Source organism: Varanus komodoensis, unplaced genomic scaffold (genome assembly GCF_004798865.1).
Source record: "Varanus komodoensis strain SLA01 unplaced genomic scaffold, ASM479886v1 scaffold6_2, whole genome shotgun sequence".
Lineage (NCBI taxonomy): Eukaryota > Metazoa > Chordata > Lepidosauria > Squamata > Varanidae > Varanus > Varanus komodoensis.
The window spans coordinates 14,654,629-14,682,264 of NW_025336346.1; the positions used below are offsets into that span (position 1 = coordinate 14,654,629).

Consider the following 27,636-nt stretch of genomic DNA (forward strand, 5'->3'; position numbering starts at 1 on the left):
AATCAAGTCAAAAAGAAGCAGCTATTGATCTTAGATGATGTGATCAAACGGATGAGATGACAATTGCAATTTACACAGAACTTAAGGGAGAAAAACCGAATCCCTGCCATTAATCTTGTTTGCTAAGAAAATAAGCAAATGCAAGGAAAAATACTCTTATTAGGGTGGCTCAATATTTTTTTCTTATAAAAGATCCTATTTATTTGGCTGCCAAAGGAATGTAGGCAAGCTCTAGCTTTTAGGATGGAAACTGGTTAAATGTGTTCTTGCTACTGGGTGAAATCTACCACTGCAGTAGCACATGAGTCCCCAGAGCAGCACCCGTGAGGATCTGCAGTTTTTAAAAACCTGACAAATGTTAGGACACTAGGTTCACCTTCCCGTACCCATGACTGCACTAGCCACTGATAAGTTGTTCACTGGAGAGGGAGAAGTTGCATCTGGACTCTGCTCAGTCTTCTTCCGCCCACACAGACCTTTTCCCTTTGATCTCTCACTCCCCACTCCCAGCCACTGGTTTCTAGATCTCTTTCCTCTAATACATTTTCTTGCTGTTTCTGTCCTTCCCTCATCCATTGCCTTCTTCATGTTCTTTCTTCCTAGTCTCTTGCCTCTCTGCTCCCATTTGCCATGCCATTTCTCCCTCTCTAACTACCCTCAGTATTTCTCTTTCTCCATGTCTTTACCTTGGTGTTTCTCTCCAGTCCTACCCCAGCCTTTCTCATTCTCTTACTACTTCCTTCTTCTTCCTGGTTCCTTGCCTTGCTCTTTCTCACTCTGACAGGGATAAAGGACATTGCCAGAGGATGAGGTATGAGTGTCAGGCACAAATGGAGTGGCTGAACCTGAGGTCAAAGGAGGGAAAATGTTTTGGCCCTTGTGGCATTTTCCTTTTATTTGGGTCTGAGGAAAATTATGTGTGTGGACAGAATGAGCAGAGCAATTCTTTGTAGTCCTGCTAAGAATATATTCCATGGAGTTCAGTATAAACATTGATAGGATTATAGTTTTCAGTATAAAGTTAATATATTTAAACAGCAAAATCTTACTGTGCTTCTGTGGGCTTTGGATTTTGGATCTTTCATCTGCTTTTACCATGTTTCTTCGGTGAATAACCCTTGTTTTGACTACCTAGGATCCCCATGGCAGCCATGATGAGGTTAGTCACATCCTCCATGGGAGCCATTTTGTGCTGTGTACCCACAGCAGTTTCTCAGATTCTCATGTGCCCATAGGTCCCAGTAAGTTTTCTGCGTTAGTGGAATGGCCTCCTTCTCTCCTCCCAACAGTACCTGTCTGTGCCCCCTAAAAGTATTTTGGAGCACAGTTTGGATGTGCATGTGGGCGGAAGTGTGGGGAGAAGAGGAACCCTATCCCTCCTAGATGTGCTGATGGTGGCAGTTCCACTAGCAGAATTTCACTGCTTGTTTTGGTACATTTAAAAGTGGCAAATGTAATCAAGAGCCTGGATGGCCTTTCAGAGAAGGCTTTTATTCTCCCCTTATTCAGTGATAGGATTTACTGGGCACAAAACCTAGTGACCAGGCTATGGGATCTTCAATCCATAGCCCTCTTACATTTTCCCACTACGTCTTGCATCTTTCTTTTTCTTTTTCTTAAAAAAAAAAACTATTAAGAAAGAAAAGACAAAATAGCCACAGAATGTCTTGCAGTTCTTAGTGACAGGAGCCCTCCATCTGAGCTACCCTGGATGAATAGCATCAATCCATGTGTTTTTGGAAAATGTACCATCACTGTTCTTGCCGATGTCAATAAAAGTCATTACATTTTCTCCATTTCTCTAGAGAAAAATTATGGAGCTGCAGATAGAGAATAGAGACACTGAATCAGAGCATTGACCCATCTAGCTCAGTGTTGTCTATGTGGACTGGCACCAGTTTTCCAGAATTTGAGGCAGGGAGTCTTTCCCAGCCCTACACACAGACGGTGGTGTGTGAACATTGAGATATAAGCAGCCAGTGTCTCTGAGGTGGATCAGGCTGCCAGGAGAGCTGCATTGCTATGCAGATTCTGATCCAGGCATGGGCATGAGACCTTCTACACTGCTGGCTCCAATGTCAGTGGAGTGGTGTATCCACTCCAGGCCCTAGTCTGAACTTTTAAGGTACCATTCATGGTTCTGAACCCAAACCCCCAAGTTATGTTCAGCACCATTTAAGATAGGTCCTTTAAGGTTCAGACTGACAACTGGAGTAGATACTCATATCACGCCAATCTTAAACCATCTGCACTGGCTACCAGTTGAGGTCCAGGCCTAATGTAAAGTGGTTGTTTTGACATATAAAGGCCTAAATGTCTTGGGACCAGGATACCTGAAGGACCTCCTGAGTCTATATGTACCTCCCAATTTTTATGATCTGAATTAGAGGCCCTTCTTAAAGAACCATCCCCCAAAGAGTTGAGAGGGATAGCAAATAGAAACAGGTCCTTTTTGGTGGTTGCACCTCACCTCTGGAATAGACTCCTTCATTCACTTGGCACCTTCATTGCTAGTGTTTCCAGGTATTTTAACAATTTATTTTTATTGCTATATAATATGTGTGTGTTCATATGAGAATTTTAAATTGATATTTTAAGCTGCTATACCTTGTCTGTATTGTTGTAGTGTAATATTTTATGGAGCTATTTGTTATTGTTGGTTTTAGTGAAAATGTGCACCATTCAGAGAGCACTAATAGGGGTTAGGCATGTCTGTAAAATAAATAAACACACACACACACACACACACACACTGCCCCACTGAAATGGGAACCACCAGCCCCTGTTGTGCAAGCATGTGCTCCACCACTGAGCTACAGCCTTTTAGCAAAAAGTAAAGCCTTCTTTTCCACACTTGCACGGGCTTTTATGGGAATAACAGATAACTGTCTGTTTTTATGGCTTCAAGCATCTATTTGTAGCTATAAAAGTGGACATTTCCTAGTAATAAAAAGACCAGAATGTGAAGCTGTATTCTTTCTTTCTTGCACCAGGTAAATGCAGAAACCCTTTCAGAAAATCTCATAACCCTACACGTACCTGCAAAAGCATGTTGGGCTGGTTTGTACCCCGTGCCAGCCCATCAAGTGTTCATTTGCACATAGGGGCTGTGTCAGTTTTGCACGGTGCCTGCAGGTGCCCAGCCCACTGTGGGTTGTTTAGGGTGTCTAGCCTTCACACAGCCCCTGCCATGGGTCACTCAGCTTGGCAAGGCATGGCAGGCCAGGCAGTTGTGGGTGCCATGCAGAACTGGTATCTGTAGGCACCCAGATCATTTAATCCACAGCAGGCTGGTGTTGCACAAGCCAGACAGGGCTATCTGAGGGTCAACTGATACGTTGCCGAAAGCCTCGGTGCTTCTGAGAAACGGGAGACAACTGCTCATGAGGCAGCTGGGCCCAAATGTGTGGGCAGTCTGCAGGCAAAATCACACATGCTTGTTGCTAGCATGGACGTGTCAGGGACACTGAATTGAACTGGTTGGAGAACTGAACTCCTCTACCCAGCAGGTCCCCTGGGCCATATCTGTATGCTTCCCCTGAATTGTTGGAGGGAAAGAGCCAGTGGTTAACTCCTGGATGGCAGTATGTTACCTGCAAAAATTTAGCCTGCTGAGAACCCATAAATATTTTGCCTGCTAGAACTACTTAAGGACATAAGAAAAGCCATGCTGGATCAGACCAGTGGTCCATCCAATCCAGTACTCCACTCACACTGGGACAAATCAGCTGTGCACAGAATCCCTCCAGCAGGATTGGTGCAAGACTTCTGCCTGCCGGAGCTCCTCAGCAACTGGTGCGTGCAGGCGTGCTGCTTCTGATAATGGCTGTGGCACATGGCCATTAAGGCTAGTAGCCATGGAGAGCCTCCTCTTGCAGGCATTGGTCCAGTCCCCATTTAAAGCCATCCAAATTGTGGGCATTACTACTACTTCCTGTGAACTGCTGTTTCCATGTCTGCCCTAATAGCCCTTCTCCCATGCAGCTCCCAACTCCCTCTGCCCATAGAGTCAAATTTTACCATAATTATCTCTGTCATCTTACTGCTAGGGTGGCTATGTGTCTTCTTTTGCAAAGGTCAGTTCAGATAAAGATCTGAAGGGTTGCCAGAGGCCTGTTTCTTGATGTGAAGCTGACCTCTATCTGTTCAGTCCAGTTGTGTTTCAGAAAAAAGAACCAGGGACATATGGCAGTGGACCAAAGAGGCTGGACACAGCAGCTAACATGGCTATCCACAGCATGATGAAAAGTGCCTTGTTTCTATTTAAATTATAATAATGATTCGGAACTCTAAATCAGCAAGCACCAGTTTTAAGCAAATTATGTACCTCCCTAGTCTGCCCTCTTTGTTGGTGATGGGTTTCCTCTTTCTTGAGTGAGGTGTCTTTATCTTCGTCTTCTTCACTGGCCAAGGGACTCATCACATAACATACCGTTCCTGCCTGCCTGCCTGTCGACAGGGGATATTCTGCTCCCGTTCTGTTCTTGATGTTCAGGCTTTTGACATGTAGGAGAGGTTGTGTGGAGCCATGCAGCAGGAGTCACTCGGCTTCCTACACCTAAAAATGGTTTTGTATATGTGCGTATAAGCATGGTGGGGTTGTAGAACTCATGCGAAACCTGAAGAGGCCTGATATTTGATAGTATTCATCTGTACGGTAGGTACATTACGGTTCTCTTTGGTGCTGCAGGACATGAAAGCATATCTTGGCAGTTTTTCATAAGGGTCATAGTATTTTGAATCAGTCCTGAATCAAGGCACAGGAATTACCAGTGGACCCATGAGTAGGCCAACTTGCAGCTTCTAGGAGACGATTGTTTATATTCTCGTACTGTGAATTTGGTATTCATTGCCAAGATAGGCTAGTTTGGTCCCCTCTCCATTATCCTTTTGCAAGCAGGCAAAGAGGTTTTTATTCAAACATATCTTGGACATATAAGCTAATCTGTGCTGAAGAGGATTTTAATTTAAGTCACCTATTTATTTTATTTTTAATGTTATTTAATGATTATTACTGAATTTGGTTTTCTGTCATATTCTTGTTAAGATTTTGTTTTTAATCTGTGTTTCGTTATTGTTAGCCTTGACTGCCATTTCTGATGGAATGGTATGATACACACCTACTCATGCATTGCACACTCAAGTCCAGTGAGAGAATCACAGTAATAGAAAATAGTTCACTTTTTCAATCTTTGAAAATGCAATATTACACTTTCATGAAACCATGCCCAAATAACATTTTACTGTTTTCAGGAAGTAAGGCAGCCAGCTTTTGTTCTCAGAGAAATCTATTCCTTCTGCCATAAGAATGCCCTTGTGTTTTGTATCTCCAGGCCACATACCAAAACAAATGTTTTTCAAGCTTCAGAAATTCTTCTTAGTCAAACTGCAGTAATAGTTCTGCTGGTTCTCTTAGCAACTTCCTTTCCTCTTGCAGAAATATAAAGAATATGAGAAGGATGTTTCCATAGAAGAAATTGATGGCCTTCAGCTTGTGAAGAAGCTAGCCAAGAATATGGAGGAAATGTTCCACAAGAAGGCTGAAGCTGTGCGGGTAAGTCTCATTTGAGGCTGAACCAATTTTTTTTTTGTTTAATTTCCCAAATATCCTGTGGAATGGGTTGATATTTTGGCCAGTTTTTGTTTGTGTGTAGGAAAGAAAGTTACATTTCCCTTTTTTTGTGAGGGGGGCATACTTGCTTATCTAGAGGAGCCTTACCTATTAAGCAGTATAGAAAGGAATAAAGATGATCTTTATTAAGTGGCTTTAGGATCTTTTTTTTTCTTATTTTTTAAAAAATGCAAAGTGGTGCAAGACCCTCTCTGATGCTTCCTGCTTTCCTGGAATTCTTTGAGAGTGTCATCACACTTGGGTTGAGCCCTAGAGATGAGCCCTTTCAGAAACTTGCCCTCTAGCATCTGTGGACATCCACTGAGGTTTGGCCTAGTCCTGCAGAGAAAGCCGAGCCAAGAGGAAGTCTGTGAACCTGGGCAGTGCAACTGGCAACTGTCCCAGTGGCGGTAGGACGTGAAGGAGGTGCCCTGCTAGCTGGCATGACACTGCATGCTGGCTCGTTGCGGGGTGCATGGAGCTCCATCCCTGGTAAGCACCTTGCAGGCAGTGGGCATGCTCACTTGGAACTTAGATGAAAAAACGCGTTCAGACTCTCAGGCACCTTGTGAGATTAATAAGGTACACTGCAGACCTCATAGAAATGTCCAGAAAAGCTCTTCTCCTACAACAGAAGGTGGTCTTCATTTTATCTCCCACCCCATTCAGTCAGTGGTCAAAAAATGCTGGCAGTAATACTTGGCTGAACTCTAGCATTTCCTGTTTACATGGTCTGTAATTGTACCATTCTGCTTAGGGCTGCCTTTCCCAACCTGATGCCCTCTACATACACTATACTGTAGACCCTCATAATTTCCAGTTATGACTTGGTTGGCTGGAGATGACATGACTTGTAGTCTAGCCTGTCTGCACAATGCCAGGTTGGGGAAGTCTGATTTAGGACCGTGGTCACTCGGGGCAATGCTGTGGAAATGGCCAGACAGAAGGACTTTATGGACTTGGTTTTGATTGGCAAGGCAGGAATGTTAATCTTTTGGTATTGGGCCTATTGCATGATTTCTTTTCTCTATATCAAATTCCTTTTTTAGCGTTCATTCTTTGGAAACATTTATCAGTGTCAAAGCAAACTCTGTATGGTGAGCACATGGTGGGCAAGTGAAATCTCATGCCTCATCTTCATGGGTGCTGTACTCCGCAGATGGTGCATGCTTGTGAGACCCGTAATTTTTCTTTACTCCATTCTCTGGCTATCAGTATTTCTTTCACACACACACACACACACACACACACACACACAAGCAATTCAAAGACGGAGACCTGGAATTAAATGTCAGAATCTGCCTGCTCTGGAGAGACACATGAGTTATTTTGAAAGCCATGTTGGCAGTAATTGGTACATGGTTTTTGACTATTGGTATTCCCTTTGTTCATGTCTTTGCAATAGGGATTCCCTGAGGATTAGTTGTTCTGAGCTTTTGAATGCAATCTGTTGTTTTAGGACTATTTTAAAATTCACAGTATTTGTGGAACATGTTTTTAAAAAGGGAGTAAAAAGCAAATAAAAGATGTGTCAGCATTATGAGCAGGGCTGTGCTCACCTAGCAGTTCCATGGGGATACAGGAGACTGCCAGATGTGCAGTGCCCCGCAGAAATACTCACCCGCCTTTGACTTTCCCACTTTCTGTTGTGTTAACTCTGGAATTGAGACAAATAATTGGATTTAATTTGCATTGTTGCTGCCTGATGTTACATAAGATACTCAGCACTGTGAAGGTGCAAATATTTTTATTATGGCACCCATGTTAAGTTAATGAAAGCAAATGGGCATTTGTTGGTCTGTTGGTCGGTATTCTCCCCCTCTCTCCTTCTGAGTCAGTACTTGGTAGAATCACCTTTGGCAGCAGTTACAGCAATGAGTCTTCCTGCATAAGTCTCTGTCAGCTTTGTGCATCTGGATCCTGCAATGTTTGCTCTTTAAAGTGAGGAGCATGGCTAGATAGAATGCTCAGCAGATGGGCATCAATTGTCACTGTCCCGCATAACCCACTGCCCCTGTCCAGCAACCTAAGTCATGGAAAGCAAGAAGAATATTCTCAGTTTGTATAATTTATGCAAGTCATAGTATTTTGCTTTAGCTGGCACAGAATTTGGATTCTGTGGTGCAGTGCTTGGTTTCTTGCATATGGGTGTTGTTGTTGTCGTTGTTGTTGTTTTAGTATGGAGTATGCATAGCCTTCTGCAGAAGGAAAACACATTCATGTGGTTCCATCTGCTTAGTTCTGAAATGGCAAAGCTATTTTACTACTTCCATTTAGTCCTGATCCCAATTGGATATCATAGCCTTCCATAGCAACTTAGCATTTGATTTCAAACAGGCAACCTGGAGACACTCAGCAAGGGAACCTGGCTTCCCTTGCTCTTGCTACTTTGCTACAGAGACGTCCAGTGTGTCTCTGTTACTTGAGGGCAGGATAGCAAAGGAAGCCTAGACTCTCTTAAACATGTGTATTGAATTCAGTGGGGTTACTCCCAGGTAAGCAGATAGAGCAGTGCAGCCTTTGTCATTTAGTCCTACCAGTGCAACCAGTGATCAAAGTTATTGATCTCATGGTTTTAGGAAGGGCTGGTGGAGCTGCAGCCTTTTTCTTTAGAAGCAAAAATGGCAAAATTGAGCCTGGCATACTTCATACATGCATCATGAGAAGACAACTCACTGGAAATGATAATTATACTAGGGAAATTTGAAGGCGGAAAAAGAAAAGGATGACCAACTATGGGATGAATTGACTCCATAAAGGAAGCCCCAGCCTTGAATTTACAAGAGCTGAGCAGGGTTGTCCTGGATAGGACATTCTGGAGGGCTTTCACTCATAGTGTCGCAGTAAGTCTGAGCTGACTTGACAGTCTGCAACAACAACAAAGAGAAACTTCCTAAATGAGGTTTCATTCAGGTACTGACTCATAGGTGTGAATGCACAGACAATTAGTTACAGGTAAGCAACCTTCTTGACCCTTAGAGGAATTGCCCACAGGGGCAGAGGAGCAATTTACCTCCCTCAAGATGCCTTAAACACAGAACAAACTCTTTGCCTTGACCTCTCCCTTGTTTTCTGATGTATTCAGAGGAGCCATTGAAGATTTGCGCAACAGTAGCTCAAGGATGCCAAGCATTGGAGCTTTCAGAGTCCAATCCTTTTCCTGGTCTGAAAGGCTTTAATTGATATATATATATATATATCAATATATATATATCAGAGGACCATACCTTCAAGGAGCTGGGGATTGGAACCGTGGATCCTGATTCTGACCCTTTGTTTGTTGTCTTTTTTGAAATTCCCAAGGATAGTATTATTCTGGAATGAAATTTTGAACAGGATATGTAGGATATTTGCTGCCTGCAAATCCCAAATTACATTAACATTTATCTAAAAGAAGAGATAGAAACCACAGGTTTACAACTTTCACTTGATGTATTAATAGCAACTTCAGTATGCATCTCACAATGCTGGAAAGTAACAGATTTGTCAAGCCTTATGGAGTGGCATAGAAAAATATGGGAGATGGCTTTTATTTTTTAAAAAATGAAACTCGTGTATGTCATAAGAGGGCCACATAATGGACATAATGATATATGTATTCAAAATGACAGCTGTCCAAAATGGTTGGACAGTGTCCAGAGAACTTTGGCTATTGGGCAGTGTAGAAATCAGAATAATAATAATAATATTACTTGACTTTTTTCTGTTTTATCTATAACTTACTTACTGTATATTCTGTATAAGTTAAATAAATGCACCTGAAAAAGAGCTCCCAACAGGCGACTGAATTAGCTGCAAAACAATAACTGTGTTAACACAGCATTTTTTTCATTGTGAGAGTTATTGCAAAAGGCAAGCAGCACATTATGACAGGTTTTCTTTAAAACACAGTTGAAAGATTTGCCAGAAATACTAATTAATAGCTGTGCTGATTTTAGACATAGTAAAAAAATGTTTATCGTCTTACTATATTTTAAAATTGTGAACTGTGGAGAAGCATAGTCCCTAATCTGTGACAAACTCTCAGGTCCGACATCTATACCTTTGAGATTAGGCAGTCCAGATGAATATGATGTCTGGGGAATATAGGGATTTATAGGGCTTTTTACTGCCAAAACAGTCATAGACATATTTGAAAGCAGCACTGTCAGTACCATCAAGGAAAAATGCATTTTGCTCAATATTGTTGTTTTTTCCCTGTGCATTGAGGTGTGTGTTTGCCTGGGTTTGGTCTATGTGGTTCGTATGTATCTACACATCATCAGTTGACCTTCTGTGGAATGGGAATTTTATTGTACTTCTTGAGTGAAATTACATTATCTGTCATTTGGGGATATTTGTCTCAAAGCCCCATCATTTGCCTTCTGTGAAATGGGAAGTGGGGCAGGAAACTCTGGGTTCAGTCAGTGAAGTAATATGTTTGGGTAAGTTACTTTTCATTTGCTTACCAGTTTGCCTTTTGGGAAATGGGTGCTTTGTGCCTGCCTATGCCCACCATAACACCTGTTTTGTGAAAGTGCCCATATTAGTCACGGGTCTGATTAGGGGCCTAAGGAAATAAGAAAAGCCATGTTGGATCAAACCAAAGGTCAGTCATGGTGGCAGAGCAACTGCCCACAGGATGGCTCAAGCAGGATGGATGGAAGACCTCTGTTTGCCCAAACTCCTCAGCGACGGGTGTGTGCAGGGATGCCGCTGCTGATGGAGGAGGCAGCACATGGCCCGCAAGGCTCATGCATGGTAGTCCAGCCCTCCTTGCTGATGTATATTTCAGTCTGGACATAGATGCCCCTTTTTGCCACTCCCTTCACAAGCAATTATCATAAATATTGTTTATATAACCAAAAGCATTTTGGGATAGTCTGCAATCATCTGGCAATGCTTGGGCATCTGTTACCTAGTCCATTCAAGAACTTCTAATTTACAAATGGGAGAATTTACAGTCTGCTACAGTCATCCACCTGGCAGAAGGAGAAACAGTCACATCGCCTCAATATTTTACTTGTTAAAAGGCACATAAAAGAAATAAACCAAAGAATCTGAAGAGGGCCTGTAAAGGGCATGAGTGAAATGAAGTGCCACCAGCTTCATTGTTAAGAATATTCTCTCAGCTTTTTGAGAGACACAAAATGGTTTTTAAGCAACATGACTTTTCAGTCCACTAATGTAGAGTGCTTTCAAAGATGACTGTTTGATAATCGTTGATAAAGTGAAAGGAAAAAAGGAGAACACTTTCTAGAGTGCCTTAAGGAATGAACTATTTTTTTCATTTTCATTTTGTTTTAAACTTCAGTGCCTTAGCCATTCAGGAAAATGTACAGAAAATTTAGCCCTTTATTAGGTTTTCTTTTTCTCCTTTCTTGCCCCTTCTTCTGGCTACCTGGTGTTCACTGCAGAATTGATTTCCATTGTAGGTGCACTGTGAAAAGTAATTGCTGTTGTACAGTAATTCAATTTCAGCACATTCACGCGCTAGTAAACTAGCAGGGTTTATCAAGAGAAAACAGGAACATTAAAGCTTTTTATCATGAAATTCCACATGTAAAGACCCATTTTTCTAGGCGGCAGACTATCAGCATTTGCATTTCATAAACATGGCCAATTGCAGATAAATGTTTCTCTCCCCTCAGGTGTTTTTACAGCAGTCATCCAGACTGCTTGGAGTTATTATGAGAATGGTATTGTTTAGGTTTGGCAAATATAATGCCAGTGCATATATGTGAAATGTATGTGGTTGTTCTGTCATTTAAGCTCTGTGAATGCCATATTAATCTAAAGGAAATGCTATATTAATTTAAATGAAATTGAATGCCATATTAATCTAAAGGAAATCCAAGGAAGAAGCAGGTCTTTGGAATTAGACTGTCATCCTAATCCCAGTGTGTTCTGGTTTTGATAGTTCATCCATGGACAGTCTGCAAGGGGGCACAAACAATGGTGAATAATCCAGAACTGTAGAAAGTGGTCCAGGGGTAATAGCAGCAGTTTTGCCATAAACTTTTATTGAGACAATTTTTAAAAATAACAGTGACCCTCATTGTGCATCTTGCCTAATTTAAATTCTGTCCAAAAGTATTATAATCTTTACATTTTCCATTTTTCGCTGTTGCTACAAGAAATTATAGGTGCCTCCTCCTTTACCTCCTATTCCTCACTTAACATACTAATATATACAAAATATATATTTTTTGAATACTCATTCTCCTGACTGAACGGCTATTGGTTCAAGTCCCACTATATGTCTCCTTCCCACAAACATTATCCTAAAATGCCTTCTTTATTATTCCAGTCAGCCTTTAAATCAGTGTATGATTCATGTTGCAATTATTTTTATACTGTTGTTATTTTTACTTTTTAAGAGCAGTGCCCAGTGCTACTGATGTGCTGATACATCCGACTGAATGCTCGTGTCCTCACATAAAGCTAGCACTTGCGGATACGGCTGGTTTTTCAGTGAAACCTTTCATGGCAGCTGATGCTAATGGCATTGTGCTAGACGACATTTATGCTTGTGCTGCATCAGTGGCATAAGTGAAGCAGCAAAGCAGGGTACTGCCAGTTATATCACTGCATAGTGCCCAATAGGCAGAGCTCTCTGGGCAAGTCACAACAATCCAGACCATAAAACTGGATGACAGAATACAGTGTAAAAGTTTAAAATGACCAGATCAAAAAATAAAAACCACCATGTAGAACCTAGTGGCAGTCCAAAGGTTTAAAATACAGTACTAAATTAAAAACAGAGTCCCCACCCCCACATGCCTGGAGAAATAAACAGGTTTTCACCCTGAACTGAACAGTGCTCAGTGTAGGTGCTCTGCAAGCCTCTCGAGAAGCTCATTCTACACATGGGTTGTCACAGAAGGAAACTCCTCATTTAAGCAGACGGCCACCTCACTTCTTTTCAGGGAGTCTCTTGGAGAAGGATCGCTCAAGGTGAGCCTAGGGTCTGGGCAGGTAGTCTGGCCCCAGGTTGTTGAGGGTTTTCACTGTATGTAAACGCCGCACGCTCACTCAGCTTGCAAATGGTCTGGCAACCACTTCAGCTGGAAAAGTCCTGGTGTGACATGTTGAACAGGACCTGTTCACAGCTTTGCTGCCCTGTTGAAATTAACAATTTCAGAAGTGCTGCACATGTAATACATTGCAATAGTCCAGACAGGAGGTTGTCAGAACATGGAGAACTGTAATTAGGCTATAACTGTACAGAGAAAGATGCAGTTTGGGTGTTATCAGCCCAAGCTGATCTGCAGTCCTCTGAGCCACTGAGTCCACCTGTGCCTCTCATGACAATGCTGGATCCAAGCCCCTAGCTATGAAACTGATTTTTGAAGGGGAGGGCAACACTCTCCAGAAAATAACTTAGCAACAGGAAGGACCTTGGCCTTGTCTTGATTGAATTTCACTTTACCATATCTAGGTACTTGTTCGGAACACCCACTGCCACACCTAGTTTTGATGAAAAGGGGTGACAGAGCTGGGTGTCATCCTCATATCTCTGGATAACCTTGCCCCACAGTCTCAAGAGATGTTGAACAACATGGGGAATCGAAGAGAGCCCTGTGCACCCCCATAGCATAGCTGCCATAGCACAGAGCAATGATATTCCTGCACCACCTTCTAGAAACAGGCATTCAAGCAGGAGCAGAACCACTGTGCCTCCCAATAGCCAGTCCAGATAACTTATCCAGAAACCCATCCATGCTCAATGGTACTGAAAGTCCTTGACAGAACCAAGAGAATCAACAGAATTGCAGTCCCCCATCGCCCTGTCAGCAAAGATCATCCTGTAGGCTGATCAAGGCAGTTTCATTGGATGTGGATGCAACCAGCCTATAATTGTTAAATTCTTGGCCCTGGTTAGGCATTTTCAGGATAGCCTAATAACTGCCTCTTTTAAAGTGACTGTTACCACTTCGTCTCAAGGTGGAGTTAGCAGCCTCCTAGACCTGGCCACCTTTTCAATGCAGTAAGCCATGGCAGGCAAGGTGAAGCATAAAGGTGGTTGCTAGACTTGGTCACAAGCCTTCTTTGCATCCTTGGGTTTCATCATCTGAAACCCTTCCAAAAAACTGAACCAAATGTCACTCTGCTAATTGAACTGCATTAATTACAGTGTCCAAGTAATGATGGTTATGGGCAACTTTGTCATCAGTGTTGCATAAACTTGACACAGTGTGCAGCTGAGGGTTGTGGCTTGTCTTTCCCTGGCCCAGTTTGCAAAAGGCAATGAAACACTCAGAAAAACTCCACTGGACAATACTGAGAAGTTGCAATGCTGGTAGAAAAGAACTCATTCTTTGCTATCCTCAAAACTACAGAGCAGGCTTGATAATGGACTCTAACCTGTGCTAGGTTGGACTCAGCATGCGTCTTTCTTCACCTGCTTTCTTACCATCACCTTTCTTGCTTCATTGTTCTTAGCTCAGGTGTACACCAAGGACATTTCCAGGCTCTGCTCAGGGGGATGGGGCACTGGAGAGCAGTCATGCCAACTGTCTTGGTCATCTCTGCATTCTGTCTCTGAATGAAATTTGAGATCCCTCAAAATATCATTCTAGAGTGCTCCATTCCAAGTCTGAAACAACCTCCATCAGCTCAGACAAGGAGATGGATGGTTAAGTGGACTGGTTACCCAGCAGTATCCAAGGCAAGTTACATACACTCAAGACTGTCAGGAAGCCTAACAGAGATAGAATTCCCATAGACCAACCACCTCCCTCCCAACCCTCATTTAGCGCTGGCACAGTACCAAGCACTCAGAAGGGTAAGCTGAGAGGTACTAACCCCACCCAGTTTCCTCATTAACAGTGCACATCAGCCCTCTGATCCACAGTCAGATGACGAATGCACATTATTTCATTTTGGGCAGATCTGTCATTCAGCAAGCTGGTATGACTTCCAGGAGAAGAACCACAGAAGGGGATAGACATCAAGTCTTTAATTCACATTCTTTGCAGTTGGTCCCTACTCTTCCAATTCCATACCTCTGTCTGTCTGTAACCAGACTTACAGGAACAGTGCTATCCCTTCCAAGACTAAAAAGTTTAAAAAGTTATGGCAACTACAAAAACAAAATATTAATAGCCAACCCAGCCAAGCATATAACGTATGCATTCACAGGCAGAACCTCAGCTCTCAAGCTTGGCCTGGAGCAAACAAAATATGTACTAAAATGATAACCTCTGTTGCTTTGTTTAGCCCATATTGTGGTCAGTCACATACAGATTGAAACTCCCAGGGAGCACAGACAGTGGGCATCCATCCAGATCATGGGTTAATCAACCCACAGTATCCCAGTGTTATCTGTGATGTGGGTCATCAGCTTGCAATGCTCCTGATTGCTCTCCAGCTGCTTCTGCCTATGATGGGAATATTAGAAGACCACAGAGGAGGTTTCACAGGTTCCCTGACAAATTGGAAATTAACTGATGCTTCCTGCGATGAGTGAATTCGTAGTGCACTGAAACTAACTGTACTCGCTTACCTGCTGTGCACTCACGCTTTTCCTTGGTTTTTCAGGCTCAAATTCAGATGAGGAGTATGGCGGGCCTAGTAGCAGCAAAGATGCCCCACATTGCCCTGGTCTTATATCTGAGGTGTAAGCAAGCACAATTTCTGACATTGTGCCACATAATCACCGATCTCAGGGCACATGAGTTAAGGCATCCTTAGCTTCTAATTTCCTGGCTTTTTGGAGCTTGAGGCAGCAGGGGATAGTCTTAACTCTGATCTTAAGCCAACAGGTTTTTAAATCACAGAATTAATCATTGAATGTGTGCACATGTGTATCTGTTTGTATATTTGCATGTTCAGGAATGTTGAGGTTGGAAAACTCGTCTGTGGATTTGGAGAGTTAGCGGGCTTTTTCCCCCCTAAACATGCATAGGATTGTACCCTCTGTTGTTTCATCATAATTCTAGACTTTTCCGAAGAAGTATGGGTAGGACTGTAGGGCAAAGGCATTTAAAAAGTTATTTGTTTTGCTTACATTGCAGCTTTTATATATTGTATTTTTACTTCGGAACATGTACAGCTGGCGGCTGGTCTGTGCTGTAACATTTTGTGAGGTGCAGAATGTTAATTTCAGTCAGTCACACATAATTGCAATTTGGTACCGTGCAAGTAATGCTATGATGATCACCACCACCAGTGAACCAGCCAAATTCCTGAAATGATGCGCATGATTACATAGGCGCGTATCATCCTTTTTGCTTTAAAATATTTCTATTTTCTGGGTCAACAAACTGCGTTATGATGGCAGTTGTTTCCTCTAACTATGGGCTGAGATGGAATTGAAATGGGACCCACAAGTTACTCTGTTGAGAAGGTTAGGGTTAGAATGGGAAGCAGCAATCTGCTTGAGAAAAAAGACAGACTGATCGTCATTTAGGTTCTTTCATCCCTAACCATTTTTTAAAGTTCATGAAAGATGTTTCACATATTAAAACAGGAACAATGATGATGATGCTTATATTCATTATATTCACTTTTGTCAAAAAAGACTCAGAGCATCTTACAGCAGGGCTGAAAACATACAAGGAATTAAAATAATTTTAAACAGCTGAAAACAAGTTAAAATGTCAAGAACTGATAGAACAACTAAAGCTACAGTCCTATGTACATTTAAACAGAAATAAGGTTTACAGCTGCTGGAAGTTGCGAGTCTTTATTGTGTCAAAGCTTGCAAAAGCTTGCACCCTAGCTTCACAAGCTTTATCTTATGCCTTCAACATTCCCAGTACTAGAGGAAAGTCTTACTGGGGCCAAAAGGTGGCCATGTTGCTTCCTGGTAGACCTCACTGGGGAAAGCATTGCACAGTGGAGGCCAAGGGCCTCTCCCCTTGTGGTCATCCTTCAGAATTTCCTCATTAGGTGAAAGGCTCTCCATCAGGTTTGCTGTTCCCAAGCCATGTAAGGCTTTATGGGTCAGAGCATCATCTTAACCTGGGCTTGGGAACATCCAGGCAGCTGGTGCGAATGGGCCCAGATCAGAATCAGGCTCCTGCTGTCGGGGTGGCCACCACATTTTGCATCAACTGCGGTTTTTTAGGCCTTTGTTGGGAGTGAGAAAGACAGAGGCTTTGAACGCACACTTTCAAGGGCTGCTGGTCAATCTCCAGAAGAATCAGAAGAAGAAAGAGAGGCATGGGCAGAGGCCTGGGATCCTGGGCCATCCCCAGAGATTGAAATGAGAGAAGAGGAGATGCATATTTCAAGGTCAGACTCTCCAGGTGGGCAGGCAGCCTTTGGAAATAACCAAGATGTACGGTTGGTGGGAAGAGACTCAAAGCAGGGGAATTTCTCAGACACAGATGAGGTGGGCAGAGCTCTTGACCCCATGATGTGTTGTCAGCAGAGCAGGGCAGTCCAGTTAGGATCAGCATGCAGAGAGGAGGCATGCTTGTTTCCAAAAGGCCTCTCCTGAAGGGCTAGGGGCCCAGGCATGCTCATAAGGGGAGTTTCTGGAAGTGAATACTTGATTGTGCTCAGCAAACTGCTCCGTTCATGCCCACACATTCATTCTGGGTGTGTGTGCATCTGGAAAATGCTTATAAAGAACAAGAAGGAGAAGGAGGAGAAGATCCCTCCCACATTCCCAGGCCCCCTTGTGCACCTCTCCTCCTTCTGATCCTTCTGGACACCAGTCTTGAGAATGTGCATCCAAAGCAGTCTTCTTTCAAGGAAAGGCGGGACATGCACATGGTAGGCATGTCACTAGTGGAGCTGCCTGGAGCTGGGGGGTCAGACTAGATGGCCTGGGAGTCCCCTTTTGACTTGCTCTTTTTCCATGTTTCTCCCTCCCATTTATTTAGAGTTTTTGTATGCTGTCCCATCGCTTATAGCCTCGGGACGGCTCACATAAATAAACATAGTACAAAATACAATTAAAATCCGGAAACACCCTGGCTGCGCAATTAAAACCTACAGATATTAAACGTTATTAAAATATTTTTTAAATAAAAAGATCTTAGCCTGGTGCCGAAAAACAAATAATGACGGCGCCAGGCAGACCTCTCTGGGGAGCTCATTCCACAAATGGGGCACTACCGCAGAGAAAGCCCTCCTCCGGGTACTTTACCTCCTGATGTCCCTCACGGAGGGTTCCAATGTCTTCAAGGACTGCATTGAAGTAATTAGGAGCTTGCTGGAGTATGGACTACTGAAGCCAGACAATCCCTTTCCAGGCAGGAGCATAGAGGGACACTGTGCCAATGGCACTTGGGGACACTGAGGCCACCTGAGCCTCAAGTGGCAGTAATGGTTCCAGGAGAACTGCCAAGCTATGAGTTTGTTTCTTTGGGGCAGAACAGTCAGATGGAAAAATAATGCATTAAGCATTTTAAAAAGTGTATGCTTTTTTTAAAAAAACAAGCTAATTGTTACAAGTGCTGTATGTGTTTCTTTGATTTAACATGTATATCCCACCCTATTGGCATAGTTTTTTGAGCAGCTAACGGCCAAATGTAAATGTGATATTAATTTTATGAATGCAATTGATGTGCATGTTTCTTGTTACTTAAATAGCAGTCATGGAAAGATGGAGATGCTTCAAGACCCTTCAGGGTGAGGAGACGCAGTTTAGCTTTTCCTCCTCCTACCACAGGCCAATAAAAATCACCTGCCTAAAGGTTCAATTTGCCTTTCAAATGAAATCTTCACTAACTTTGGAGAATTTTTGTTGTGGGCATGGCCAGAGGAAAAGCCTGTTAAGGCTTCTTCATGTTTGCTATTTAAATAACTCTGTCTGTCTGTCTGTCTGTCTGTCTGCCTGTCTGTTTTCTTGTTTGTTGTATTTCTATACCACCCCATTGCCGAAGCTCTCTGGGTGGCATACACAGTGCATAAAGAGAGATGATAAAAGTACAGTAAAAAAATCAGAAAATCAGAAAAAATTAAAAAGTTTTAAACCACTCCAAAGAGATGATTAAAACAGAGAACAACATGGAATAACAAGAGGGAGAAAGAGTGTGTTTGTGGGAGAGGGGTAGTCTGTGCAAAATGCCTGGTGAACCCTCAAGCTCCTGGGTGGATGAATAACGGCACAAAAGAGGCCTGTCTTAACCTGGTGCTGAAAAGACAAGTAACTTAAGAGTTGTATTCATCTAATGTCATGTCTAGTTTGTCCCTAGAAAACTAGAAAGGCAATGCATTGTTTGCTGGAAGTTGTGTTGCTAGCTTTACAGTAGACTGTTTGCAGTGTCTTTGCTTATTTTCTCCCTTCCCGTGACTAGCCATGCACGTATTCACTTGCCCGGGAGTGAGCTTGGCGTAATATTGCCAGGCTCTTAAGATGAAGGCATGTGGTTGTATGCAAAATCTATTATTGGCTCATCGAAGAGATGTATGGAAGATATTCAGGTAGCTCCAAGCATGCCAAGGGGAAAGTGATGTCACGTAGTGATTATAGAGTACCGCATAACTGTTATTTAATTTATAATGTTGGACCTTTTTTTAGCCTTCAGACTCTGTGTTATTAAAATGCACAAGGAACCCCTACAGTTTTTTTAAAAATTACTTTTTAGCAAGGGCTTGTAAATGGGCTGTGGGAGGAATGAAATTATGGTGAATCAACCAAGTTTTACTATAAATAGGCCCAAGTGACAGAATAAAGACATAATAAAATAAGATGGCTATAATTGTATTAATTACCAGCAAGAAATGAAAGGGTTTCAAACATATTTTTATTCAGTATTTCAGTGACGGGTTTTGCTGTTTCCTTGTTTTATGATCTTTGCTCATGTTAAATGTATGATCCAGAAAAGCTAAAAATGCCATGAAGCCAATCTGGACATTCCATTACAGTGGGGTTACCTAAGCATATGTTTCTCATGTTTCTGAATGTCTACTTCCAATCGATCTCCTTATGGTAAGATCCACCTGGGACCAAATGGATCTCATCTTGCATCTGAAGGTGTGTACTGAACATTCTAGAGGGATAGCTGTGTTAATATTTTCCAGCAAAATCAACAAGGAATCTTGTGGCACCTTAAAGATGGATAGTTTTATGGGATAAATGTTCATGGACTGCATTCCACTTCGTCAGAGTTGAGGTTAGGACAAACGGTTTAGCAGTCTATCTCTCTAGAATCTGCAGACTTCCTCTTGTGTTCAGCCTGGTCCGGCAAAGTGAGTCAAGCCAGGAGGAGATCTGCGAATGCTTGTGGCCCCTTAGTTTTGCGAACGGCAACCTTCCGCAGTCACCCTTCCTGGTGGCAACCTTCTCCAGTCGCTGCTACTAACAGGAAAGAATGGTGCTCCTTGTGCAGCATGTGGGGCTAGATTCCTGGAGGGTGCTCACCAGGAACTTGGGCTCAGGCCACTGCAAAGAAGAAACCAGGGAATCTGGCAGGCTTTTCACACAAGAGCATTTTCTTGCACATCCATAATCAGAGTCCTGAAAACATAGGCTGTAGTAAGCTGGTTATTATGAAGTGCTGTAAGACTCTTGATGATCAGTCAGCAGCCCCATTGAATGGGAATGTCATCAGGGTAGTCTGTGTGGGAGAGCTGCCATGTGAGCTGGAACTCCTTAGACCATGCCTATATGGGTAGGATTTTGTGCTGCAGATCTTAAAACAGGAGTCCTCAAACTTGTTCACCAGGGGGCCAGTTGAAAGGTGCCGGTTCTGGGCGCGGGCCGGAAAGGTGATGCCGATGGGGCGCGGGGGCCAGAGCGGGGGCAGGGCACGTGGGTGCTGAGGTGGGAGTGGGGCACGTGGGCTGGCGGCCGTGGCAAGGGGGGGGTGAGGCGGGGACGAGCATCGCCGTGATGTAGTGGCGGGTGCATGATGCAGTGGCTTGCTTGCTTGGAGATTGTTTTCCAAAAGGATCTTCGCGTGAGCAAGCTGCTGCCTCCCTGCACAGGGGGCAAGGCAGGCAGCAGCAGGTGTGCGCATGGTGTGCAGATACACACACGGCGCATTGAAAACCTCTGAGGCAGGCTGGATAAATGGGCATGGCGGACTGGATCCGGCCCTCAGGCCATAGTTTGAGGACCCCTGCCTTAAAAGGTCAATTCCTGGGCCTTGGGGAAGGGGAAGGCTGAGGAGCCTCTCAACAGTGGAGGTGGGGTCAGTGGGGTAGTCCTGCTGCTGCTTCAATATCCGGAGTACCTTCCCATGTATAAACAGTTTGTTCTGATTGCTTTAATTGTGGCAGTCCATCCAAAGGCTTATGCAGCATGCTGAATTGGCCATGTAGTGGCTTGATTACATTTACTATATTTAATGTTTAATAATTCTGTTGCTACAGCAGAGTGGTTAAGTGGGTCCAGGGCTGAGCCAAAAGCTAGCCATTCCCTTGCACCTGTACTTCATAGTTCTGCATTGAGTCAGGCCAGTTGTAGTTGAGGACACCAAAATTAGATATATTTTCAGAGCACAGAAGAACATGCAAACATAGGAAGTGACTTTACATGGATTCCATCTAGTCTAGCACTGTCAGTGTTGAAGTTCTTCCAACCCAACTTGGACTCTTTGGCATGCAGAACATGTGCTCTGACACTGAGCCATGGCCCTGCCTCCTCATGTTTCTACATGCTCTTTTCATTGCTTGGATAGATTGGAAGCTCTTTAGATGAAAAGGGGAAAGGACAGAGTGTGGGGACTTAGGTTGCTTAGAGTTCAAACTGGCTAGAGTCCCCACAGTTTCCAGCACTTCCAGATCTAAAAAAAATTAGCACCTGACAATCAGAAGTGATCATGGCTCATTGGCAGAGTGCATGCTTAGCATGTAGAAAGGCCTTGATTCAATCTCCAGGTAGGGCTGGAAAGCCATTTATGCCAACTGTATTGAGCTAGATGGGCCCATGGTTTGATGCAGTCTAAGGCAACTTCCTGTTTCATCATTCCCTGGGCTTCATTTGGTCCCAGGAGACTGGAGGCTGCCAGTAGATAATTGTGCAATGAGAGCTGGGAGACACTCCTCCCAACCCTTACTGAGCCCAACACCACCCATGAACATTTCTCCAAGTTGTTATTCTTTGACTTTTTTTTCTGAAATAAATTGCTTGACTACAAAATTGAATCCTAAGAAGGGTCAGGAAGATATGTGGAAGAACTTTTTGACAGAGGACTGTTCACACGTATAACTTTTACAGGTTAAGTTAAAAGAGTATGCTTTCAATAAATTTAAAAAAAAAATGAAAAAGCAATTGCATAACTATTTGCATGAAAGCAATAATAATTAGTTGATTATTGATCTTTGGGCAGCTAGAGGATATTTCTGCCCAGAGAATGATTGGCTATAGAAAGGTAATATGAAAATACAGTGAATAAAAATAAGATTGCTGGTAGGCTTATGACTTGGCTGTTGTGTTAGGGCACACCAGTGCTTCAGATTTAGGGGCACACATGTGCCATATTTATACACATGTACTCTCTTGATTGGTTTTCACATTCATGTATACTCTTCATAGAGCTGTAAAGATACTGGTATATCCTGAATTACTAGGCCTTCTTGTTCTTTTCTCTATAGACAGGTGTATAGGTAACCAGACTTTGGCCCACAGACGCTTGTATGACCATATATTTGTTAGTTTTTAAGGCCTGCTGGGCACATCATGGCTATTCAGTAAACTAACCCATTTTATGGGCTTCTTCCCATTTCCAGTAAGCTAAACAACCCAGGAAATACTTTGTCCTTGGATTGTAGCCTGTGAGGTTGAGAGCTGGAATTGTAGGTGGTTCTGTGTGAACAAGTGTGGCGTAGTGGTTATTGGAGTGTATGACTGGAACATGAGAGAGTTGCGTTCTAGTTTCCACTCAGCCACAAAGCTCACCAGATGACTTTGGGTCGGTCACTCACTCTCAGTTTAACTGCTGCACAGGGTTGTTGTTGGGAGGATAACATGGAGAGAGGAAGAAGCTTATAAGCCAACCCAGGGTCCTTGCAAGAGGAATAAAGCTGAGTTATAAATGTAGTATAAGTACAATAATACCTGGGTTTTTGTTTTTTCTGTTTTAGAAACCTATTTTTTATTTTATTGCATTGTTTAATTAGTTGGCAAAACATTCTGATGCATTTCCCCCAGTTCAGAAGCTGAAATGAGTGCTCATATTTGTAATGCCATTTATCTTGTCCCATTTTGGCACACATGTGCTCTTACAGTGGTCTGCCGTTTATGGCTCCACAAGCTTTCCACTGAAGTGGGCTGCCCCAGCTGCATACTCTGTTGTATCAAGGAAGCTTATTAGAATATCTCTCCAACATGCAGATAAGAGAGATTATTCTCTTTGTTATCAGAGGTTTGCATCTGTCACTCCTCCCTGGAGAAGTTGCTTTTTGTATGGTAATGATGTGTCATTGGCTGATACTGAAGTAGGCTTGCATATGGATTACTTGGTTCAAGTTAATTAAGGTCTATTAAGGGTTATTAAGCTCAAGAAAAGAATAATGAATATGGTTTAACAGCTTTCTCTACACAGTATCCATTAAGACAGAAATAGGAGCAGTATGAAGGACTAACAGGAAGTTTCCACACATTTGCCATTTGCCCCGTGCTGTCTGACCAAAATAATCTTATACGCAACATGTGAACTAGCTTTTGGCAACCTGGTATCCACCAGAAGTTTCAGACTTCATCGTTTCCAGCCATCATGGCCAGTGGTCATGTCTGATCGATCTGGACAGTGCTGGTCATGAGATCATTTGTCAGCTGAGCTTGTCAGGCGTCTACCCCAGAACCCACATGCCTGCAATAGTTGGTGTGGAAACACTGCATGCTGATGCAAAGGTGCCATGAGCTGTGGCCTTCATTTTGACCTTAGTGGCAGGGAATGTCATCCAAGTACGGATGGGAGAACATCATGGATATTTGCCTGAGAAGACGTTGCGTCTGGCAAGACTTGTGTACAAACTTGCACAATAGGTTGTTGTCAACACACCATCAACTCATCCCTGAATTGTGGAATATTTTGCATGAGTGTCGTCCGACAGGTTCTGTCCTCCACATACCAGCCTGTTTTTTATTAGACTGTAGCAAAACCTTTGACTGTGTGGATCATCAGAAGCTATGGACGGTCCTGAAGATATGGGGGTGCCTCAGCACTTGATTGCCCTGATCATCAGCTGGGTTGTGAAGAAGACGCTAAAGTTGGAGAGAATATGGAGAAACAGAACAATTTCCTATAGTCAAAGATGTCTGACAGCAGTGCAGTTTATCTCCCTATCTGTTCAAACTCTACACAGACTATATCATAAGAAAAGCTGGATTAGGATCAGAGGAAGGAGTGAAAATTGGCAGGAGATACATCCATAATTTAAGATATGCAGATGATACCATATTGCAGGCAGTTGAAGTAGCTCCTGTTTAAAGTGAAAGAAGGTACAAAAGCAGGACTGCAGCTGAACATAAAGAAAACAAAAATCATAATGGCAAAAGAATTACACGGTTTTAACGTCAACAATGAGGAAACTGAAATCGTGAAAGAGTTTGCATGCCTTAGCTCAGTGATCAATCCAAAGAGAGACTGCAGCTAAGAAATTAGAAAACCGATTCCAGATAACTTTTTATATGCATCTTTGAAAACAAAGCAGCAATAGCTGACAGCAAATAGCTAAATAACACTCATAAATCATTTTATGAGTTTTATGAGTGTCCACATGAATATATGTATTGATTTATGTACAGAATTATCCTAATTTGGAAAAAATGCCAAAAACATGAAGTTATACCTTCCTTAATGCAAACACTGAGATATTATTAGAGTTTAAACAGTAAGGCTTCCCTTAAGTGAGCACAGTGTATCTTCTTTGTTATTTTACGGCATGAAAGTATCCATGGCGATAGGCAAACTCAGTAAATTGTAAGCAAAAAGTATGCTGCGTGAAAAAAGTGAATAGGTCCAAACCTGTTCCGTAAATTTTGGTCTAGAACTGGTTCTCTGTTTATTACATTGACTAGAGTACAGCAGCCATCACCAAGCCTACATTATGGCACAACGATGCTGCCTGTACGGCAGCAGTCAGGCATATGACTGGATGAAATGCTGCAGTAAAAAATGGAATTGAAATAGAATATTATACCTTGCCTGCATCAAGTCTGTTTCTTTTATAGGATAAGGTTGCAGTGGACATACAGTAGCTGCCAAAAAAGCAAACAAGTCCTCGCTCTTAGAAGAAATGTTGCAGATTTAAACGCCACAGTTCCATTTGGCTTGCTTAAGTTTGTGTTGGCTCAACAGACATTCAGCTAGAGGATAATACCAGGCTATGAATGATTTTAAAAAATCCACATGGTCTTATCCCTAAAAGAGCAATCCTGTGGTCCCCGGCCAGCATCTCAGGAAGCATAGGATTGTTTGGAAATTGTCTGAGGATGTAGGCAGAGCTCCAGACTTTGCGGTTTTTCCAGTGTTGCAGTGTTGAATGGGAAACATTCAAACTTGCTCTCTGTGCTGAGAGAGTATAGGACTGTTCGCTAAGTCCTTGAATGGATATCTTATTCACTTTTCCCTCCAGTATCTGACAGAAATAAATAGATTGGTTGGCTGAACTTATGGACTCTAACTAAAGGAGTATCAGCTGTTCCTCATACTCCTTCAGCAGTGTTTTTTCGCCACTCATATAATGCTTATCCCTTAGAAAACCTCAAAGTGAAGGTACATGTTGCCAATGCTTTGGAAATGAGCCATTGGGAGCAATTCCCATATTGCCTAATAACAGTTCACACACAGTACTTTTCAGAGGAGTCATTTCACACATTTTGCTCAAAGTCAACAACTGCAAAGTGTTTGAGAGTGAGAAGTGGTGTGAGTACTTGGTGGGAAGCTCTCCTTGGCATTACATTATTAACAAATGGAGAGGAGAGAGTGATTTATAGAAAAATTAGCATGTGCTTAAAAAAAACTGTCAACCTGTGGATAGACTCATAGAAGTACAGAATCATAGACTATTAAAGGTAGAAGGGGCCAGAGGGCCTTCGGCTCCAGCCCCCTGCTCAATGCAGGACATCAAGTTCATCCATCCCTTTCAGATGGCCATCCATGCATGGCTGTACTGTTGAAGAACCCACAACTTCCCTAGGTCACTGGTTCCATTGCTGTACTGCTCCAACAGTCAGGAAACTTTTCCCGACACCTAGTTGGAATCAGGTTTCCTTTAATTTAAGCCTGTTCTTTTGTGTCCTGCATGCTGGGATGATCAACCTGAGGGACCACCAGGATATGTCATATCTCGATGCTGGTCTTCTCCCCTACTTCTGTAGCATCAGAGAAACAGCCAGCATGCTTTGTTCTGCATAGGCTGCAGTGGGGGATCTGGGTGCAGCTCCTCAGCTATGAGGGCAGAGCGCCCGTGGTGCAGATTCCTGCCAACTTTCCAGCAGTATTGCAACAAATGTAGATTCATAGGCTAAAGATACAGAGATATGCTTGTTTAATAATTATTAATACAACTTCCAACATGCTCTAGTTAGACATAGAATTGTAGAATCATAGAGTTGGAAGGGCCATCTTATCTAACACCCTGTTCTTTGGTTCCATTTTTGTACTGATCTAACAGGAAATATTTCCTCATATCTAGCTGGAATCTGGCTTGCTGTTACTTGAGCCTACTCCATGTCTTGCACTCCGGGATAATTGAGAAGAGATCCTGTCCTTCCTCTTTGTGACAGCCTTTCATGTACTTGTAGAGTGCTATCATATTGCCCCTCAACCTTCTCTCCTTGAGACTAAACATGCCCAGTTCTTTCAATCGCTCCTCATAGGGCTTTGTTTCCAGTCCTTGGATCAATCCTGTTGCCCTCCTTTGAACCTTTTCCAGTTTGTTGCATCCTTCTGCTCCTGTGGTGTCCAAAATTGGACGTAGTACACCAGATGAGGCATAACCAATGCTGAGTAAAGGGCAACTAGTATTTCACATGATTTGGAAGTAATACTTCTGTTAATGTAGCCTAAAATAGGATTTGGCCTTTTTGCAGCCACATCACATTGTTGGCTCATATTCAGCTTGTGATCTACAAGAATTCCAAGATCCTTCTCACTTCTAGTATTGTTGAACCAAGAATTCCTCATCTTTTAATGATGCATTTGGTTTCTTTTTCCTAGGTGCAGAATTTGGCATTTGTCCCAATTGAATTTCATGCTGTTGTTTTCAACCAAGTGCTCCAACCTATCAAGATTCCCTTGAATCTTGTTTCTGTCTTCCAGGGTATTAGCTATCCCACTGAGTTTTGTATCATCTGCAGATCTGTTAATTATTATCTACTCTTCCTCATCTAAGCCATTAATTAAAAAAATAAATGTTGTGGTGTCCATTTTTACCTCTTCCCATTCTGAGCAGTTGTCATTGATGAGCATTGTTTGAATCGGATTCTTAGCCAGCTGTGGATCTACCTGACATTTGGTCTATCTAACCCACTTTAAACTAGTTTGCTAATCTAGATGTCATGGTGCACTTTGCCAAAAACTTTGCTGAAGTCAAGCTAGATTATGTCTACAGCATTTTCAGAAACCACCACGGAGGTTGCCCAATCAAAAAATGAAATCAGATTAGTCTGACAGGTTTTGCTCTTGAGAAATCAAACCCTACTCCAGAATTTTCCCAGGGATTGATGTCAGACTGATTGGTCTGTAGTTCCAGGTTCTTCTTTTTGTCCTTTCTTGAAGAAGGGGACAGCTTAAGCCTTTCTCCAGTCATCTGGTACTTCCCCTGTCTGCCATGATTTCTCAAAGATAAAAGGTGGTGGTTCTGAGGGTTCTTCTGCCAGCTTCTTTATGACTCTAGCATGGAGATCATCAGGTCCTGGAGGTTTGAACTCATTTAGCCCAATTAGATGAACCTTGACCAAACTTGTGCTGCCATCCTGCTCCTTCAGCTTCTACTTCCCCTTTGTCTCGTGTTAACATTTTGGCATCCATTTCTTTCTTCTGTCTTTCACTTAGACATATCTGAAGAAGGCTTTTTTTGTTGTTGCTTTTAGCATCCCTTGGTAACCTAAGTTCATTCCTAGGTTTAGTCTTACTGATGCCATCCTTACAATTCTGTGCTGCATGCCTATATTCTTCCTTTGTAGCTGGGCC

At 42.7% G+C, this 27,636-nt stretch overlaps 1 protein-coding gene across 1 annotated transcript in view; it reads left to right on the forward strand.

Moving 5' to 3' along the window:
• The window catches only part of CACNA2D3 (calcium voltage-gated channel auxiliary subunit alpha2delta 3), a 648,113-nt gene that overhangs the window by 124,877 nt on the left and 495,600 nt on the right, over positions 1-27,636 (forward strand). The window contains exon 3 of the mRNA XM_044451514.1: positions 5,438-5,554. Within this exon, the coding sequence (XP_044307449.1) occupies positions 5,438-5,554 (117 nt within the window). The remainder of the gene's footprint in view (positions 1-5,437; positions 5,555-27,636) is intronic.